Genomic DNA, 20,876 nt, shown 5'->3' with positions numbered 1-20,876 from the left:
GTACGTAAACAGAGCGAACATAAGAGCACCCGAATGCAGACATCAATAATGCAGCGTAATGAAATAATCTCCCGATCAAACTCCGCTTCCCGAAAGTTATAAACTGCCTCCGGAACCCAGTTAAGGTACAAAAATCTATTCAACAAAAATAGTGATGCAGTGAAGTATTTTTTCGCACAGCCGAGCTTCTCTGTTGCTGTGTGAGCAGCTTGTGTCAGTCACCTCTTTACCCCCCACCCCCCGACTCCTCAATGTCACTCACTCACTCACTCATGGGGGCTGCACTGCGGTCTCATGAGAAAATGCAGCTTTTTGATATAAAGTTTTTCTTGTTCCCGAATACAAGTATTTTTTTAAGTATTTGTTCGAAATAAGTATTCGTAAAAAACACACTATTTGTGCCTTTCCGAATACCGTATTCAGGTTCGGCTCCACCCCTAGTGTATATGTATGTGTAGGCCTGGAGAGTCGTTGCTCCCAGCATCAAATCTCGATGCCTCAGTCCACAAGATTGTCATAGCGATACACAGCAATTTGCCATGGAGACAGCCTTGATCAGATCCCAGACAGAGTCAACGATCAGCAGGTGTCTGTGGAAATGGGGGGAGGAACGCAAGAGCGTTGCGCTGCAGTGCTCTTCCAGGGGAATTGTTGTTCCAACAGCGGCCTTGGCCGAGGCCAGTGCTGGTTGAGGGGAGCCGAAAGCAGATACGATTGGGATCGTTTGGTCTTGGGGCGAGTCGACGCATTCCAATTTACATGACTACTCTCTTAGTCCATTCTGGTCTCCATATCGAACCATTTTTCTTTCCAAAGTTCTCCATGATGTTAACAGTATCCAAAGCAGTGAGAATCACTGTGATGTTATCCATAGATCCATTTATATTTTATATATTTTAAGGTCTTAACTCCACCTTATTCACATTTAAATGAAACTCAGATACAACAGAAAAGATAACATAATAATTAATGTAAATAAAACAAATTAACAGCATTTCATGCTGCTCTTATCCCTGAGTAGAGGAACGTTTCCCACTTTATGATTTAGAAGCAGAAAAATGACACACTGCTAATCAAGTCAAGTCAAGAAGCTTTTACTGTCATTACAACCATATATATAGCTGTTGGAGTACACAGTGAAATGAGACAACATTTCTCCAGGATCATAGTGCCACACAAAACAAACACAGACCTAAGGACTTAGTAAGTACTCATAGACAAGAATAATCATAGACAAGAATAAAAGGTTACAGTTTATTGTAGTGCTGCACAACACGAGCCAACATCTTCAGAGAAATCCCAAAGAGGAAGAGCCTCAATCATTTGTTACACTGAGTTTTTATAAACATTGTCCCCCTTTATAAACATGGTTCTAACAGGGGGACAAATTCAAGAGAAACCCAACTCCTTATAAGGTAACATTGTCAGTCATTGTCTACAAAGCCTAAGCAGGTAAGGTGTATCTATAAGACTGACAAACTTACCACAGCCTGACTAAGCTGGTTCAGGCCTCGAGTCTCACCACTTCGTCTCCAGCACATTCTGTCCCTCCATCAGCAAAAAAACCTTCTAGTCACATACACAGAAGGTCAGAACAAAATTTTCCATCACAGTATCACAGACTTTCTTCAATACTCTCTGGATATTGTAGTGTTTGTAACTGGAAATCTGTCTCTCTCATGTGTGTTTGTATTGAAATCCACAAATTAGACCTTATTATAACCTACATTTAGGACGTCATATAATATTTTCCCAGCTCTGTCGTGTGTGTGTTTTGTCAGTTGAAAAAAAATTCCACTGTATTCTGTATTACAGAAAGAATGATTCCATGTTAAGAATCTATCAAAAGGTTCAGTGACACAAAGAAATGTTCACAAAATCTTCTGATACTGTATCTATAAAATTAACTACTGAGGGGTGAAAGTCTTGTTAAATCTGATTTCCAACTAACAGTGTGGGCTCACAAGCACACATACCTGTTACTTGGAAGTGTGGTGTAAGGTTCAGTGTGTGTGTCTGTGTGTGTGTGTGTGTGGGGGGGGGGTGATAATGCTTAGTTTTTGGTTTTTATAATGGCTGTCTATTAATCTTCCAGGGATAATTTCCATTGACATAATTTCTACAGTCAGCACAATCTTTTCTGATGGTAGATCAGTGTTTTTAGGCCACTGCTTATTGAGACATATTCACAAGAGCTGAAGGAATGTCAGACACACACACACACACACACACACACACACACACACACACACACACACACACACACACACACACACACACACACACACACACACACACACACAATGAGGGAAATGTTAGGGTCAGCTCATTTAACATACAAATGATTGAATATGTTTGTGCTGTCTCTGTGTGTGTCTGTGTCTGAAATGTATATCGTGAGATCTATACCACTATACCAGCACTATACCAGCACTATACCAGCATTATACCAGCACTATACCAGCACTGACTCCAGCTCATATTTAACACTAAAATCTTACATGTCTCTCTCATATTGTCAAGCTGACCCACACGTTCCAGAACAGTGAAACAGTTCCACAAGTTTTACACAGATTTACATGAGTGGTAATTTAGTGTCTATGACATTTACATTTACAGCATTTGGCAGACACCCTTATCCAGAGAGAAGTACAAAAGTGCTTAAGTCTCTGTCATTGGATACATTAACTCTAGTTCACTAGGTTACATACTTAAGATACCATGAGTCTAAAACACTGTTCAAAGTTGTTATTATTATTATTATTATTATTATTATTATTATTATTATTATTATTATTATACATACATACATACAACAAACAGGGAAGAAAGTGCTAGTTGAAGTGTTTCATGAATAAGAAGGTCTTCAACCGTCATTTGAAAAATCAGGATTTCGCATCAGTGTTTTGAATCTGATGCGTGCAGCTACCAGTAGCCAGTGGACGGGTCGCAGCAGTGGGGTGGTGGTTGTCAGCAGTTCAGCTTTGCTAGGATTGAGCCTTAACTGATGAGCCATCATCCATGATGAAATTTATGAAAGGCATGCTGAGATCCGATGAGAAGCTATGGAATCTGAGGGAGGGAAAGAGAAGATAAGTTGTGTATCATCAGCATAGCAGTGGTAAGAGAACTATGGAAGAAGCTATGGAAGCTATGGAATCTGAGGGAGGGAAAGAGAAGATAAGTTGTGTATCATCAGCATAGCAGTGGTAAGAGAACCCATGTGAGGAAATAACTTAGAAATACTTAACTTATACTCACCAAGAGAGTGAGTATACATGGAGAAAAGAAGTGGAACAAGTACTGAGCCCTGTGGGACACCAGTGGAGAGTCTGTGTGGAACAGATTCCACTCCCCTCCATGTTACCTGAAATGAGCATCCTTCAAGGTAGGATGCAAACCATTCCCAAGCTGATCCACAAATCCCAAGACTCCAGAGGGTGGACAAGAGAGTCTTGTGGTTGACCGTATCAAACGCTTCTGTAGTTTGGCTGTCTCTGTGGAATGAGCCGCTTTAAAGCCAGACTGGTTGGGATCTTGGAGGTTGTTCTGTGAGAGATAGACAAACAGTTGATTATAGACAATGTGTTCAAGAATTTTCTAAAGAAATGAGAGAAGTGATTCCGATCTGTAGTTACATACTGTACAGTATATCTGATAGAACCAGAGCAGGTTTCTTTAGGATGGGAATAACCCTTGCTCTCTTGAAGGTAGATGATAAATGACCAGATGCTATGGATCAATTGATGATAGTGGTAATGAAGGGCAGAAGGTCTTGCGGGATGGTCTAGAGCAGAGTGGAAGGGAGTATTATTTGAGCTGTTGTTATTATGAAAGATCTAAAACGATACTAAAAGTATAAACAACAACATTTGCTGATCAGATTTTGTTTAAACAAATGTTTTAGACACGTCTAGACTGCAGTAATACATTTATTAATTTGATGTAACTTTTTTTAGCCCTTTGATTCCAGTATAGGAAAATATTAATCCGATGCCGCACAAAGATTTTCTGTAGAGTTGTGTGCTTCTAAATTTTTGATGGGTTTCAGGATCCTTTGTCCACATACTTTCGGCTATACAGTGTGTATGTTACTATTACTCTAACAACCATCAACTGATATAATTCTTATTGCAGCTACTTAATAATTGTTATAAACACATACACCCACACACCCACACACAATTATACGGTGTGTGTTTCTTCAGAAGTAACTGCAATATTCTGAAAAAAATGCACACACACACACACACACACAAACACACATGCACACACAATTATATGGTGTGTGTTTTCTTCAGAAGTAACTGCAGTATTCTGAAGTAACTGCAGTCCACTTTCTTCGTTCTTCTTTAGGGTGTGGTCTTGAAGGGTTTGTACTTATTTCTTGGACTGACTTCTAGCAGGAGGAGATAAAGTTTCCAGTATAGTATATATAGAGAGATTCTGGATATTTTCTCACTACTTGTTATTGGAGAAGACAGAACCTCTGTATTCCACACCCACAACCCTTCCACCGCCCAGCTTACCTGTAAGTATCTCTGTGAACATTCTGCCTCCACTCCGCTTATTGTTGCATTTCACTTTATTTCACTTTTACTTAAACATTGTTTATTATTTGGATTGCTTATATTTGCTTATTGTATTACTTACTGCTTATTTTTGACATAAAATGTGTAACAATTTATGATACTTTTGATGACAGACATTCTGTTTGTTGTTTTTCAGAAAAAAGATGGCGGGGATCCTCTCAAAGAGCGAAGCCAAAGGTGTTGATTTCTGTGGTGTAGATGACAATTATTATATCGTTCGCTCTGATCTTGGCTGTTACATGTACTCAACAAATTTCCATCAAGGCAGCGATCTCACCGTTTACAGCCTGCACCCCTCCTGTCAGGGTGGAGATCACTATCTTGCCTATGACAACAGCACATTTTACATCATTAAAGGTAATACGTGTCGCTGTGTGTCCGATATGACCAAAGATTGCGGTGCTAAAGTGTTTGACCTCCACCCAAACTGTCAAGGAGGTGACAACTATCTGTCTGCCTATGGATACTTCTACATAATCTTTAAGAGCAGAGGTGTGTATCGTAAAACTGCCGATATGAACACGGATAGTAATGCAATTGAATATCCACTGCATCCAAACTGCAAGGATGGCCTATACTACTGGGGCACAAAATCTTACTCCTACTTGCTCAAACCAAAAGGTAAATGGGGGATCGAGTACCACAAAACTGATAACCTTAACAAAGACACTTATGCAAACACATACTCAGTTCACCCAGATGTACTGAGCTTCCTTCCTGGAGGCCTGGTTACAACACAAGGCCCAGCATTTGGAAAATGGGAGCTCATTAAGACAATTTCCAACGATTCAGAAACTCCCTTAGAGTGGCAAAAAAAGATAACTAGGAAAGTGGGCTATAACAAATCCCATATAAGTAGTATAGAGCACAACTGGAAATTTTCAATGAGCACCACATATCAGTCAGGGGCTCTGACTGAAGCCATTGCCAAATTTCAGTTCTCTCTGACAGCAGAATATGGAGGACAAAGTGTCAACACCGACGAAGAGAGATGGGAAGAAGCAACTGAGACAGAAGAAAGTCTGTCCCTGTCTCTAAAGCCCCACACTAAAATGTACATTTGGCAGTACAAGCTTGGCTTTGGGAAGAATGATGTCCTCTTCTGCCGTGATCTGACAATTGATGATGATCCTAATCCCCCCTCTACAATTCCTCTGCCACCAGCTAACCCATCTGGGTGATAAGAAGTGTGATGTGCTGAGGAAGAATTGCTTATAATCTGTCTGTGAGTGCCTGAATGCTTAAGGTTAATGGGGTTGATACTTAACTAACACGTTGCTGATTGAGGAGATTCGATTTTATTAATGGTTCGACACTAACACATTATTTTAGAATAATCTTTGTTTATTAGGTTGTCAAGTCAGATTAGCACAAAGAAAAACATGTCAATGAACACATAATGAAAAAAACAACTCACCTTCTATTATTAAATGTACTAATTTTTAAATTAGTTCATATATCAGACTTTATATATTCTATAATATACATTTTTGCAAAATTTTCACTTCTTATAAAGAAGTTAATTATTTTCAAACAAATGTGCAGTGTCAACTCATCTGCTGTTCTGAATTGGATGTGGTAGTTTGAGGACAGATTTAAAATAATAATAATCCACGAAGATGCCTTTGGCTATTGTTTTCCCTAAATTAAGAGATTCTGATCCATCTAATTAACTTTTGTTCAAGTAATAATTCCATATACCTTTCATATAATTGCATACCCTTCTGTATTAATTACTTCTCTATTAAACATTAAACAATGCCTTCCATGCTCATGTTTGTTTTTTGAGTCTTAATGGACCTCGCTTTGTGCACAGGGGTAACTTGATGTAACATGTTCAGCCCTTTAATTCAAATGAAGGGAAATATTAATCCTAAACTACACAAAGACATTGTATAGAATGCTTCTAACGTTGATGGCCCACTCTGACAGATTGCAGGGTCAGGTGTCCAAATACATTTGGCTGTGTATCTTACTATTACTTAACATACATGTAATGCTTAATACAGCAACTTAATATTATGTCTGATTTTAATAAATGCTACAGTTTTGTTTGTAAAAATGTATATACTCATAGGGATCTCACGATATACATTTCAGACACACACACACACACACACACACACACACACACACACACACACACACACACACACACACACACACACACACACACCAGAGACAGCACAAAAATATTCAATCATTTGTATGTTAAATGAGCTGACCCTAACATTTCCCTCATTGTGTGTGTGTGTGTGTGTGTGTGTGTGTGTGTGTGTGTGTGTGTGTGTGTGTGTGTGTGTGTGTGTGTGTGTGTGTGTGTGTGGGTGTGTGTGTGTGTGTATGTGTGGGTGTGTGGGTGTCTGACATTCCTTCAGCTCTTGTGAATATCTAGATCTACCATCAGAAAAGATTGTGCTGACTGTAGAAATTATGTCAATGGAAATTATCCCTGGAAGATTAAAAGACAGCCATTATAAAAACCAAAAACTAAGCATTATCAACCTACACACACACACACACACACACACACACACACACACACACACACACACACACACACACACCTGACAGAGCCGGGAAGATATTATATGACGTCCTAAATGTAGGTTATGACATGGTCTTATTTGGGGATTTCAATACAAACACACATGAGAGAGACAGATTTCCAGTTACAAACACTACAATATCCAGAGTGTATTGAAGAAAGTCTGTGATAATGTGATGGAAAATTTTGTTCTGACCTTCTGTGTACGTGACTAGAAGTTTTTTTGTGAGCTGATGGAGGGACAGAATGTTCTGGACACGAGGTGGTGACGAGGTGGTGACGAGGTGGTGAGGCCTGAACCAGCTTAGACAGGCCGTGGTCAGTCTTATAGATACACTTTACCTGCTCAGGCTGTGTAGACTGACAATGTTACCTTTTCTCTTTGGCTCTCAACGAAGACGGTCGCATTTTCTCTCCCTTTCCTCCCCCTTACTTTCCCTGCTTTCCTCCTCTCAACTCGTCTATTGTCTTATACTTTGAGAGACTCTCTCCGCACTGCTCTCCAAACTAAAAAATCTGAGTATCATGGATTTAATTAACTGGTCTCTTAACACAATTGACACCATCTTCTCGACGAGAAGCTTGGGTTCAGGGGAACCTGACATCCCTCCCGGAACATTCGCAGCTGGCTATACGATGGACGCGTGGGAGAGGTGGCGGGTCGTGTGTCTGGCGGCTCGTTCCATGGCAGACATTGAACATATCTACCTATTCAGAACCATGATGACAGAATTTCTGATGATTGGATTAGGCATTGCCCTGGTTTATTGAGAAAATCAGAAAAGGTAACATCTGTCCAAAACCTCCCAAGGCTGCCCATCATGATTGAAGCAGTGTGCAGAGCGGTCAGCACTGAGGCTGGGACTATTAACCGCAATATGAAGAACATTATGGAGAAGCTCACTGCTTTTGATAACATCACGGAGACGCTCACTGCTTTGGATAACATCACGGAGACACTCACTGCTTTGGAAAGGCAAATGAATCTATTTGGAGACCAGAACGGACTAAAAGAGTAGTTGTGTAAAATGGAATGCGTCTACTTGCCCAAAGACCAAACAATCCCAATCTTATCTGCTTTCGGCTCCCCTCAACCAGCACTGGCATCTGCCAAGATTCTTGACTCTGTCTGGGACCTGTCTGGACTTGCTGTGTATCGCTATGACAATCTTGCGGACTGAGGCACCTAGATTTTATACTGGGAGCAATGACTCTCCAGGCCTACACACTTACATACATACATACATACATACATACATACATACATACATACATACATACATACATACACACACACACAAGCACATATATATCTGACAACCAGTGCGCCCAGTGCTGGCTGATGGCTGCTTGCCTGTGCTGGATTACCTCCACCCCCCTCCCTTCTCCTCCCTTATCTCATGTTATGCTGTATTTCTTTTTCAATCCCCTGTCTTCTTGTCCTGTCCTCCCCTTGTCATATTGTATATATTGTATGTATGGACAGGTTGATGGCTAATTTCGCTGGTGCAGTCCAGTGACAATAAAGGTTACTACTACTACTATAATCACAGCCTAACAGTTGCAGGAAGTTACCTGCAACGATATAACCTTATATAGAAGTGTTAACCTTGAGAATAGAGAAAAAAGACATTAGTAGCACACAGAGTTTCCGGCAAGATATGTTTGGGAGATGAGAAATGTTTGGGGGACGAGATGTTGGCCATCAAGTAGGCTCAAAGGGGACCAAACCCGACAGCCAAATCCAACTGGCAACAGTAATGATACAGAATGTATAAAAGCTCGCCTTGAATTACATTGTGTGTGCATTCTATTGTAGAGACAGCCTTAGTGCGTGTTATACTCTGTGTGCATCATAGAAAAAATGCAAGTTTACACTTGGAGAGTGTTTCTTGGTTTGTTATAATCTGTAATAACTTTTACTTATTCTAATACTGTTTGATTATTTGAAAGAGTTTTTATTTGTAATTTTCTTTATTTTTCATATAATACACACATTTATCTGTATTACTTTTAATAAAAACAAAGCCTCCTATTGTAAGGACCCTGAAAAGACAAAACTCCTCCATCTAAAGATTTAAACAATAGATTAGGTAGAGGAACTTGAAGAGGATCCTTGGTTAGAAGACCAAGGGGATTTCGAAGGACATCTGCGTTCAAGGTAAGACCAACTTTGATAGTCGATCTTGTGTTTTCAACACTAACCCGTGCAAACTAGGACACATTTCTTAGTGTGAGAGCGGAAGGGTTTCAAACACAATCCGAAAACATGTCACTAAGGGACACGTACGTCAGTATAATTACTTCATCTTTTAAGTGTTTACTTATTCATATTATACTATTTGAATAGTATAACCACAACAGATGATTTGGTATCGCTACACATTTTGTTCACTAGTGATGCTACCAGTGAAACCGAAGCTCTGAGGCGTGTGTTAAAAAAAATTAACCGATTTTCATTGAAGCTTTATATCGAAGCTTGATTCGTTCTGGAAAAATCACGTGACCAATGACGTCCGAAGCTTCGTTTCTCACACACACCCACGTGACTGCTTCGTTATCTAATTCAAAGGTTTAGGATCTAGAATTAGAATTTAGAATATAGCTATATATATTTATTGGATAGTAGTAATAAGTTGAAAAATATAGAAATGCAAGAAAAGCCTTTTGCACACTGCTTAATACCATGATCTTTTTTTACATGGTTCACACTTTATACTTTTGAAACAAGGTCTATCCTTAATCTGTTTTAGGTTCAGTGTTTAAACTGTAAAAAACAAACATTTCAGAATTTCTATACAGTATTGCTCACATAACCTAATTCACAATGACGTCATGACGTAAATTCCATCATCCCGCTGCCGGCAGATATTAATACAATCAATTTAACACATTCGAAAAGTTCTTTGTAATCATAACTTTAGTTGAATACGTTTCTTACATTTAAGTTTTACAACTAAAACACCCAGTACAGGCATTGATGTGCAAACGTGGGTGTCTTAAAGATATAAAGTTACTAAACTAATCTTCATCAACTTACAAAAACTTACAAAAAAAGCATCATTTTGAAATGTTTCTTTTGCTCCATCAGCTTATCGATGTCAGTATGTCATAGTAATTTAGTTTGTTACAGCATTTCTATACCCCTAACATCTCCATGTTTGTTCCCACATATTCCTGTGTAAATAAATAAATGTATAAAAATGCAATGTACAGAACAGAACAGTTTGCAGACTTTCTAAAAATACAATAAATATTAAAATCTACAATTGTCATTTATTTTGAGTATTTTTAGAAGGTGTCGTGTTCTCCACACCTGAAACTAATTTATATGATTTTGATGTACACACATACAGAGTCCTCCAACGAAACAGAGTGTGTGAATAATTTAAAGATTAAAATCGTGTTTCATTTCATTCACCTGAACTACAATCAGTCACATAGTTCAACAAGAGTGAGAAAATATTACATTACCATTATCAGGCAGTAGAGGGCGCTCATGCACAATGTTGTTAGTGTTTGTATACTCTTACTAGAAAGCCCCAGCAGGAGCACACATTTCATTCATTCATTCATTCATTCATTCATTTTCTACCGCTTATCCGAACTACCTCGGGTCACAGGGAGCCTGTGCCTCAAGCGTCATCGGGCATCAAGGCAGGATACACCCTGGACGTGCCAACCCCACACATTTCATGTCTAAAGTTATTTACTAGTCAACTGATCTAGATGATCCAGGTCTGTTAGATTGAGGATTGTAAAGTGTTGAAACTGTGTTTAAGCCCATTATCAATATCACACACATCACCTGACAAATATTTGTCACTCACATGTGATAAATAATGCTGTGTTTACCCAGTATTTATTAATACTTTACAATTCTACACTACACAGTCATAAATTTGGTCATCTGATAATTGTAATAAGGGATTAGTACTAAATGCTACCCTGTAACAGAGGGGACTGAACACGGACTAATATCCATCTGTACAAAGGGTTATGATAATAGCTAAAAATAAACCTCAAAAATTAAAACCATTTCCGTTCCAACAACTTTCACTGAGGACCCCCAATACTGCAGTATTCTGATGTCTCCACTTTAAATAACTCAGTATATTTCTAATCAGGTTGTAAGAGCTTTCACAGATCTGTGTCACTACAATTGGTAGTAGATTCAGCTAGTATTAAGTATTATAATAAATCACTTTCATTACATTTAAAACATATATTCTATCTATTCTGGTCTTAATCTTTAGTGTACAATAACATTCATTAGGGAAAAGCGTTGTAAATGTGTCTTTATGATTGTATGTGTTGTAATGGCGGTCTGGAGAAAATGACACACTGGTAATCATAGACAAGAATAAAAGGTTATAGTTTATTTTAGTGCTGCACAATACGAGCCAACGACCTCAGACAAATCTCAAAGAGGAAGAGCCTCAATCATTCGTTACACTGAGTTTTTATAAACATGGTTCTAACAGGGAGACAAATTCAAGTGAACCCCAACTCATTAAAAAGGTAACTGTCAGTCATTGTCTACAACTTTACCATAGCCTGACTAAGCTGAGTCTCACCACCTCGTCTCCAGCATATTCATAGATTGGTATCTATCCGTGTGTGACTGTATTCTTCAGGGAATTTTACTCTAAATGTCTCTTCAAGGTCACAGGTATCTCAAACATTCTTCAAAAACTTTTCTTTAGTGTGTAGTCATATTTGTCATGAGCAACGAACCACCGAGGGAGCGTCGCCCTAGAGACGCGTCTCCTGAGTACTAGCACGGTTCCGCACTACACTTCCCATCAGCCACCTCGCCTCCTGATTACACCACCACCTGTTTCTCATTTCCCATTCGCATAAATACCACGCTTCAACTCCATACCTGTGCAAGGTCTCGACTTGTATTTCTGCAGTCATACTGAGCGTTTCCTGTATTCCGTTTCCCCGTTATTACTTCAGCTCTCCCTTTCGGACTTTCTGATTGTTTGCCGCCTGCCCCGACCTTTGCCTGTACCCGATTCTGATTCTGCTCACTGTCTGTTTATCGTGTCTTTTGTCTGTTGTCGTGGTTCTGACCCCTGCCTGTTTGACTTCGCCTGTGTTTATATTTAATAAACTACTGCTGCTAATGGATCGAAGAAGAATCTGCAAGTTGCTCTGTATAACAGTTGATTGATTGTTTGTTTGTTGGTTTGTTTCAGGCCCATTATGCTCTGCCGAGTTTATGGTGCATTTCCTCAGAAAAGCAAACAGAAAAGAGAATTTTTTTTCTTTTTGTGTCAGTTGTACTTGTGTAATCCATTCTAATTTTTAGTTTCTTCTCTGAACACAGAAAAAAGTGCTACTGAGTTATAACTCTTAGTGCCGCTCGATCAGCGTATCTCGCACTAATAAGTTAAAATCAGTCATAGATTTTTATTTAACACTAGTAAAATGAACTAGGAATCAGACCACAGACCACAGACACATGCACTTTACCATTATGTAGCAGTGATGACTTCAGAGAATATTTCAATGACAAAAATCTGAGGAAATAAAAACAGATAAATGAATAATTAAGCTTGTATTCATGAAAGACTGTAAACGTTAGAGCCCTGACATCACTCGTACCTCTACCAAAGTGAGACATCACCTGAATATTGAACCTATTCTTACGTCAAAGTTTGCTTCCTGTTTGTAATATATTTAAGTCAGGCTCCCTTTCACCATGTTGTGAATTATTGTCAGTTTATCTGTGTATCAAGCCTTCTTTATTTTCTATATTGTGTCATTGTGTATTGACCTGTTTTTCTGTTCACCATTACAGTGGATTCCTTTCACAAATGAACACTTGTACAAATCAGTTTTACAACATGACACAATCAGTGAGGAATTCATGTAGTAAATGTATATTATATAAATAGAAAATTAATAATAGCAATCTAAATAATAAATTGATAAACAAGTTCATTGTCAAAGTATCACACAGATATGAATAAAATGATAAAATAATTAATTATTATTTTATGAAAAGAACACAGAATACAACAGTCAGAATCTAATTTCAATACAGTTTATATGTGTCAGAGTTTGATGAATACTGGGAAATGTACATTATAAGTCCTGCTCCAAGATGGCGTCATCACTGCATTCACATCCTCATTGGATCGGACCTTCACTCTTACTATTTGTTGTACTGTGATATCTAAATACAGAAAAACAAACAGTAACACACAATTAAACTATCATTCTGAACTCAGTTTGAATTTTTTCACCTGAAATAATTCACCTGAACAACAGAAGAAATGCATCGAGAGTCTGAGCACCGAGAATCAACAGCCTTACTGTTATTTATATAACCACAGTTTTCATTCTTCAGAGCATTATCAGATTTTCCAGACATCCAGCTGATGGTAGAGAAATTGGTTTGGTCTGTTCACTTCCAGGAGTCTCTGAACAGACCAATCCAAGTCCAGCCTGAGACCAGTCCCTTTATAACTGAGTCCTCAGTTTCATTTCTCGAGCTGGCCAAGTCTGTGTGATGCTGTCTGCAGTAAGCCTGAGCGTCAAGCCATGTCATAGTAGTAGAAATGTAAATGTAGCTCTGATTTCCAGTATAACTCTCTGTGAGAATAAAAACCTTGATGAAATATGTGTATTCAAACAATGCTCATACTTCCAAAAACAAATCCTGCACCAATTACAACATTAAAGTATTAAATTTCTCTACAATTGCTAACAGAACATCAAGAACATGGTACAAATTGAAATTGAACTATTAACTATTTCCTATGTTTCTGAAATGTCACAGTTCATAAAGACAGTTCATTCAATTCATTGCATGTAAAATGTTTATCATGATGAATAATAATTCTAATAAAAATATTATTAAAATGTATTAGACATTTACAAAATGGAGTCTTTCAGATCATCTAACACAGATATAGCAGAGTATAGATGATGTTTAACATTATTTTACAAGCTGGAAGATTAAAACAAACAAACAAACAAAAAAACTCCCTGTGATGATGTGAGGAAGAAACCTTGAGCAAAACCAGACTCAAAATGGCACACATCCTCATCTGGGTGTCACCCTGGTAGAAAGACCACAAACACTCCTGGAAACAGATCACTCTGAAATGAAAATATAATTGGCATCAAAATAAATCAGGAGAATTCCAAACATCTTGGAAGGAGAACCTCAAAAGTTATACAAATTACTTTAGTGCTGCTACATTGAAAGATCTCTCCATGCTGATATAATATAACAAAGAGATGTGATCCTTATATAGTAGTAAAGTGTAAGCTATTTAAAAACAGCACTTGTTTCTAGATTAATCTACCTGCAGTAGCGGTGTTGGGTCAGCAGGAGGCTGTATGGTGCTGTAGCGGGGGAGAGACGGCGCCAGTGTGTTCAATGCAGCAGAAAGGCGGTAAGATAGAAGAAGGAGCGCAAAAACTGTGAGTATTAACATGAGATAAAACAAATAAACATTCCCAGCGCGTACCGTGCAGAGCCCCACCCCCACCTCGGCTACTCAGACCACATCAATGTTATGCTAATTCCAGCATACAGACCACTCATCAGACGCTCAAAACCGGTTCTGAAGCAGGTGAAAACCTGGCCAGCAGGAGCCACCTCTGCTCTTCAGGACTGCTTTGAATGCACTGACTGGAATATCTTCAGGGAGGCTGCAACCAACGGTGACTCTGTCAACTTGGAGGAGTACACGTCAACAGTGACCAGTTACATCGGCAAGTGCATTGATGACGTGACCGTCTCCAAGACCATCACTACATGCTCCAACCAGAAGCCGTGGATGACTGCTAACATGCATGTGCTGCTGAGGACTAGAGACCTAGCCTTCAGAACAGGGGACAGTTTGGCCCTATGAACAGCAAGGGACAAACTGTCCCGAGGCATAAGAGAGGCAAAGCGCGCACACACCCAGACAATCCACAGCCACTTCCAGGACAGCGGTGACACCCGGCACATGTGGCAGGGCATACAGGTGATCACAAACTACAAGACAGCTTCACCTGCTTGTGATAGGGACGCCTCCCTCCCAGATGTGCCGAACGACTTCTATGCTCGGTTCGAGGTACGGAACAACGTAACGCCAAGGAAGACCATCCCTCCCCCCGGAAGACCAGGTACTCTGTCTATCAACGGCTGACATGAGGAAATCTCTATGCAGAGTTAACCCATGGAAGGCTGCTGGACCAGACAACATTCCTGGCAGGGTGCTCAGAGAATGTGCAGAACAGCTTACGGATGTCATTTCCCTGAGCAGCGCCATTGTTCCTACGTGCTTCAAGACTACCACCATTGTCCCCATTCCAAAGAAGTCTACAGTGTCCTGCCTCATTGACTATCGTCCTGTCGCAATCACACCCATAGTTATGAAGTGCTTCGAGAAGCTTGTCATGAGGCACATCAAGACCCAGCTACCACCCACACTGGACCTCCTACAGTTCGCGTATCTTCCAAACCGCTCCACAGACGATGCCATTGCCACAGCCTACAGCCCAACCATCTGGACAATAAAGACACTTATGTATGAATGCTGTTCATAGACTTTAGTTCAGCATTCAACACAATCATCCTTCAGCCCCTGATTGGGAAGCTGAGCCTGCTGGGACTAAACACCTCCCTCTGCAACTGGATCCTGGACTTTCTGACTGGGAGACCTCAGTCAGTCCGGATCAGGAACAGCATCTCCAACACTACCACACTGAACACTGGAGCTCCTCAAGGCTGCATGCTCAGTCCACTGTTGTTCAGTCTGCTGACTCACGACTGTGCAGCAATGCACAGATCAAACCATATCATCAAGTTTGCCGATGATGGTCTCATCAGCAAGAAAGACAAATCAGCATATCAGGGTTTAGAGAAGGTCTTGTTAGAGCTGAATGTGGCTCCAAATTTTCCGTCTGAAGGCAGAGCCAGGTGTGGAGATGACACCAGGCTGGGGGCGGGGCTATGACCAACTAGATTCTGCAGATGAAGGGGAACCTGAGAATAGCAGACACAGCATAACTGAGATCAAAATTCCTGCTCCATCTTCAGGTGGGTCAGACACATGGGTGAAAGTGAGTCAGTGATGGACTGAGAGGAATGTGGTGTGATGGAAGAATTAGCATCATTAACATCATTAACATCATTAACATTACTGTTGATATTATGTCAGAAATTTCTACTGTGTAGAACATTGTTCTCTGTTTTTACTCTGTAGTGTTGACCCTGGTCTTGGGTCAGTAGGTTGTAGATCACACACACACACGTACACAAACACACACGCACACATACACACACACCCACACACATATCCACACACACACACACACACACACACACACATATCTACACACACACATGCACACACATGTACACACACATGAACACACAGACACACATGTACACACACACACATGTACACACACACACATTCACATACATCTACACACATAAATGTTCACATACATCTGCAGACACACACACATGTACGCACACACACACATATCTAGACACACACATGTTCAAATACATCTACACACACATGTACACGTGTACACTCACATATACACACAGAGTCCTACTCCCTCTTTCTGATTTCATGCCTTGTGAACTCTGTCATACCTGATTTGGTTTCCTGAGCATCTCGGTCTCCATCCTGGTGTGTGTGTGTGTGTGCATGTGTGTATGTGTGTGTGTGTCTCACACTCCGTTGTTAGAGGTTGTTAATGTGGAGTGTCGGATTTGTGGAGATCAAGCTTCAGGATTTCATTATGGAGTGTATGCTTGTGAAGGGTGTAAGGTACGAGTGACCCTCTTCATCATCATAATCATCATCATCACTAAATTCACATGCTTAGCAATGGGCTTCATCACACTCATTGTTTTCAACAGGGTTTTTTTTACCGCACAGTGAGGATGAAGCTGGAATATGAGAAATGTGAGCGCAGCTGCAAGATCCACTAGAAAAACCAAAAAAAAAAAAAACCCAAAGTGACTTTGAGGCCTGACTTGTGTGTTACACTGCCAAGCTAACTGGTGACATCCTTCCAGGACTGTCAGCTGAGTTAACCATTTAAAACTAAGTGTTTAGTTTCCCTGCAACAAAAACACGAACTTACACAGTGTATTCCTGACACTTTTGCTCTGCAGTCTTAGCTCTATTATATGTTGTACTCTTCTTGAAGTTAACTAATAATAATGTTGTAATTGACAGTGTTAAAACTTTGTACTTACATTGGCCAGAAATTTGATTTAGTAGCATCTTTTCTCAAAAAACTTGACACTGATTTTGACACTCGACACTTGTGCCTAGTGATGGCAGTGAAGTGTAGCAGATAATCCTTGTAAATAAAATAAGAAGTCAGGAGAGACCAGGGAAGTAAAGATAAATGTTTATTGAATTGTTTAATAGTCTTGACAGTTGAGTTTTCGTTCTATTAAAACATCTTTACTAACATGAAATATGTGGGTGAGAGATTGAACAAATGACAAACCTGAAATAAAATAGTCACTGCTCATGAATCATAAATTTGTGACCAGCTAAATGATCTATTTTACTCTATTAGTATTGTAATAACAGCATTTATAACCCACCTATAATGTTCAATATTAAAACACCGGCACAAACAGAGCACAAACGAGTGACCTAGATTTTACTATAATTATTCTTTTTATAAAAAAAACAAAAACAAAAAAAAAAACAAAAACAAAGCGGCACAAACGAAAATGTTTGCAGCACAAACGGAGCACAAGCGAACAAGACATTTTCTGATATTTTGCTGACATTTTGTGTTGGGTGGGTGGCCAATTCACGCTGTTTTTTTACGAATGTCTTTATAAAATTAGATAGTATTTTAAATAAATTTGGCTTTACTCTTTAAGTATTTTGTTAGATACATGAAATTTTTGTTTGTACTTTGGTCCTCTACAGTCCCCTCCTGCAAAAGCCTAGTAGCAAACTTCGTATGGCTCTCAACCTCTTCTGAGGGCACTGTAAGTACTACCATGATCACCTGTTTGGTGGTATCTGTCCAGATGGAGTGTAATGAAGGTTATTTGGTCTGAAAACTGCCAACTCTCAGAGTCCTGTTCTTAGTCTTTGCTCTGAGGCATCACTACGTTCTTGACAGTATTGAATTCTGTGTGTTTTATGCCAATGCTACAATCTCAGTGATTGCTTTGAGCACAAATCAGGTTTCACATGTGGCCCCTTGTAAAAATTATTTGCCCACCCCTGCAAAAGATGTTGGATTGTGGCTGCGGGGGGTCCATTTAAAGTTCTCATTAGGAGCTTTATATGGCCGTGTTTCTGGAAAAGGAGACTTAAATTCAGGAGACAAAGTCAGAATAATCTGTATAGAAATAAATGATAGAAATGTAATTTCAAAGGAGGATTATGTTCAGTCTATGATGTTATTATGGGTTTCAGTGATTTATTGTCCTGTAAGGATGCTGGTGCAGATCATTACGATGTTTCTGTACACTATAGTTTATATATAACCACTGATTCAGCCACAGATTACAGTGATGTTCAGTTAGAAACTATATAAGGCTAATAAATATACTAAATTATTCTTTGCATAAATCTAAATAAATTTAAATAAACAAAAAACAGGCTTTTATAGATTGTATATTAAAATTCTACACCTAGAAAACTGATTCCTTAAAAAAATTAAAAATCTACAATAATAAAGATTTATTTAGTTTAGTTTTGTGTTCATATTTTATACTTTAAACATAAAAACATGTATAATTAAAAAAAATCAATTAGTCAAAATTCCAATTATATATTTAAATATTATGGATATAAAGCTGTGATTTAATACAATAACAAACTTAATGTTTTATCCAAGATCGAATTTCAAATCACTTCTCTTTGACTATCTAGTGCACTACACAGGGTAAATACATAGGGTAAATACATAGGGTAAATACACAGGGTAAATACATAGGGTAAATACACAGGGTGAATACATAGGGTAAATACATAGGGTAAATACATAGGGTAAATACATACGGTAAATACACTGCACTGTATTCTAGTGCACTTCTAAGGTAGTACAGGGGCATTTGGGATTCAGCCACTGACTGCTAGCAGAATGTATTAACTAAAGAAAAACTTACCTCAGGATTAAAAGCAGAACGCAATGTACATTCTCAAATACAGACACAATTACAAGCTTTATTTTTAATCCGATTCAATCCAATAATTTGGAGCCTTGTGATAAATCTTTTCCCATCGACATGATTAGATCAGTGAGACCTGATCTGGTATCTTCTGCTGTTGTGGATCTTTCAGCCTTGTTAATGTTTACAGCGCCGCCTGCTGGACGATGTGTGTATTAGGGGAAAATATTGCTGATTAGTTTTAACAAAGAGATTTAAAATGTTTTCTATGGTCTAGTTTGTAACCCGAAGTGTGTGGCCTGTCTAATAAAATATAAATATAAACAGATAAACTTGTATACAGGTTCTTATAAATGTTGTGCAGTATTGGGAATAGAATGCAGAATAGAAATAAAAGGTGATCAAATTTAAATACCTTCAACTCATCATAACAACAGCTTTACAGAACATAAACATAATACAAATAAAATATTGTTAAACTAAGTTTAATATTATACAAATATTAATATAGATAGATTTAAATGTGTATGTATTTATCCTCAATGAACAAGACTGAGTTGACTCAGGTGACTGTGTGGAGGAAAAACTCCCTTAGATGGTAAAGGAAGAAACCTTGAGAGGAACCAGCCACAAAGGGGAACCTCATCCTCATCTGGGTGACACTGGGGGTGTGATTATATAACCTCATCCTCATCTGGGTGACACTGGGGGTGTGATTATATATATACAGTCTGATAAATGTTATAGTGATGAGGAGGTTGTTGTCCTCAAACACCACATGGAGTTCACATCTCCTCTTTAGTATGTACGAATACTTCATGATGTAAGTTATAGATCCACTTCAGTGCTTGCAGTGTGGACTGGGATTTATATATTGTTTATTTTAACTATACAAATGCCCCAGTTAGGAGCTATCAACTCAAATACAATACAATTCAGTCACAACTGTCAGTGTATTGTTGACTTTCTCCCTGTAAGATTAATAGACAGCCATTATAAAAACCAAAAACTAAGCATTATCAACCTACACACAAACACACACACACACACACACACACACACACACACACACACACACACACACACACACACACACACACACACACTGGACCTTACACCACACTTCCTAGAAACAGGTATGTGTGTTTGTGAGCCCACACTGTTAGTTGGAATTTAACTAGACTTTGACCCCTCAGTGGTGAATTTTATAGATACAGTCTCAGAAGCTTTTGTGAACATTCCTTTGTGTCACTGAATCTTTTGATAGATTCTTAACATGGAATCATTCTTTCTGTAACAGATACAGTGGAATTTTTTTTCAACCGACAAAACACACACACGACAGAGCTGGGAAAATATTAAATGACGTCCTAAATGTAGGTTATAATAAGGTCTAATTTGTGGATTTCAATACAAACACACATGAGAGAGACAGATTTCCAGTTACAAACACTACAATATCCAGAGAGTATTGAAGAAAGTTCTGACCTTCTGTGTACATGAATAGAAGTTGTTTCTGTTAGTTGATGGAGGGACAGAATGTGCTGGAGACGAGGTGGTGAGACTCGAGGCCTGAACCAGCTTAGTTTTTGAAATCTTTTTTAAAATT

The 20,876-nt window shown here is 38.9% G+C and overlaps 2 protein-coding genes across 3 annotated transcripts in view; one reads left to right on the top strand and one right to left on the bottom strand.

The window, feature by feature from the left end:
- Positions 1-19,455, bottom strand: part of LOC113647972 (zinc finger protein 239-like) — a 60,046-nt gene extending 40,591 nt beyond the window's left edge. For both annotated transcript variants that reach the window (XM_027155001.2, XM_047801734.1), the window contains exon 1: positions 19,265-19,455. The gene's annotated coding sequence lies outside the window, so the exon portion shown is untranslated. The remainder of the gene's footprint in view (positions 1-19,264) is intronic.
- LOC113648003 lies at positions 4,412-6,346 on the top strand. Its single transcript, XM_027155039.2, has 2 exons — positions 4,412-4,531; positions 4,729-6,346. Exon 2 carries the CDS (start codon positions 4,736-4,738, stop codon positions 5,771-5,773), a length of 1,038 nt encoding a protein of 345 aa, XP_027010840.2. The 5' UTR covers positions 4,412-4,531; positions 4,729-4,735; the 3' UTR covers positions 5,774-6,346.
- Positions 19,456-20,876: the final 1,421 nt, after the last annotated feature.

This window comes from Tachysurus fulvidraco, chromosome 16, assembly GCF_022655615.1.
Source record: "Tachysurus fulvidraco isolate hzauxx_2018 chromosome 16, HZAU_PFXX_2.0, whole genome shotgun sequence".
In the NCBI taxonomy this organism is placed as follows: domain Eukaryota; kingdom Metazoa; phylum Chordata; class Actinopteri; order Siluriformes; family Bagridae; genus Tachysurus; species Tachysurus fulvidraco.
The sequence above is the reverse complement of the archived record's forward strand: the minus strand, read 5'-3'. Positions and strand labels throughout refer to the sequence as shown.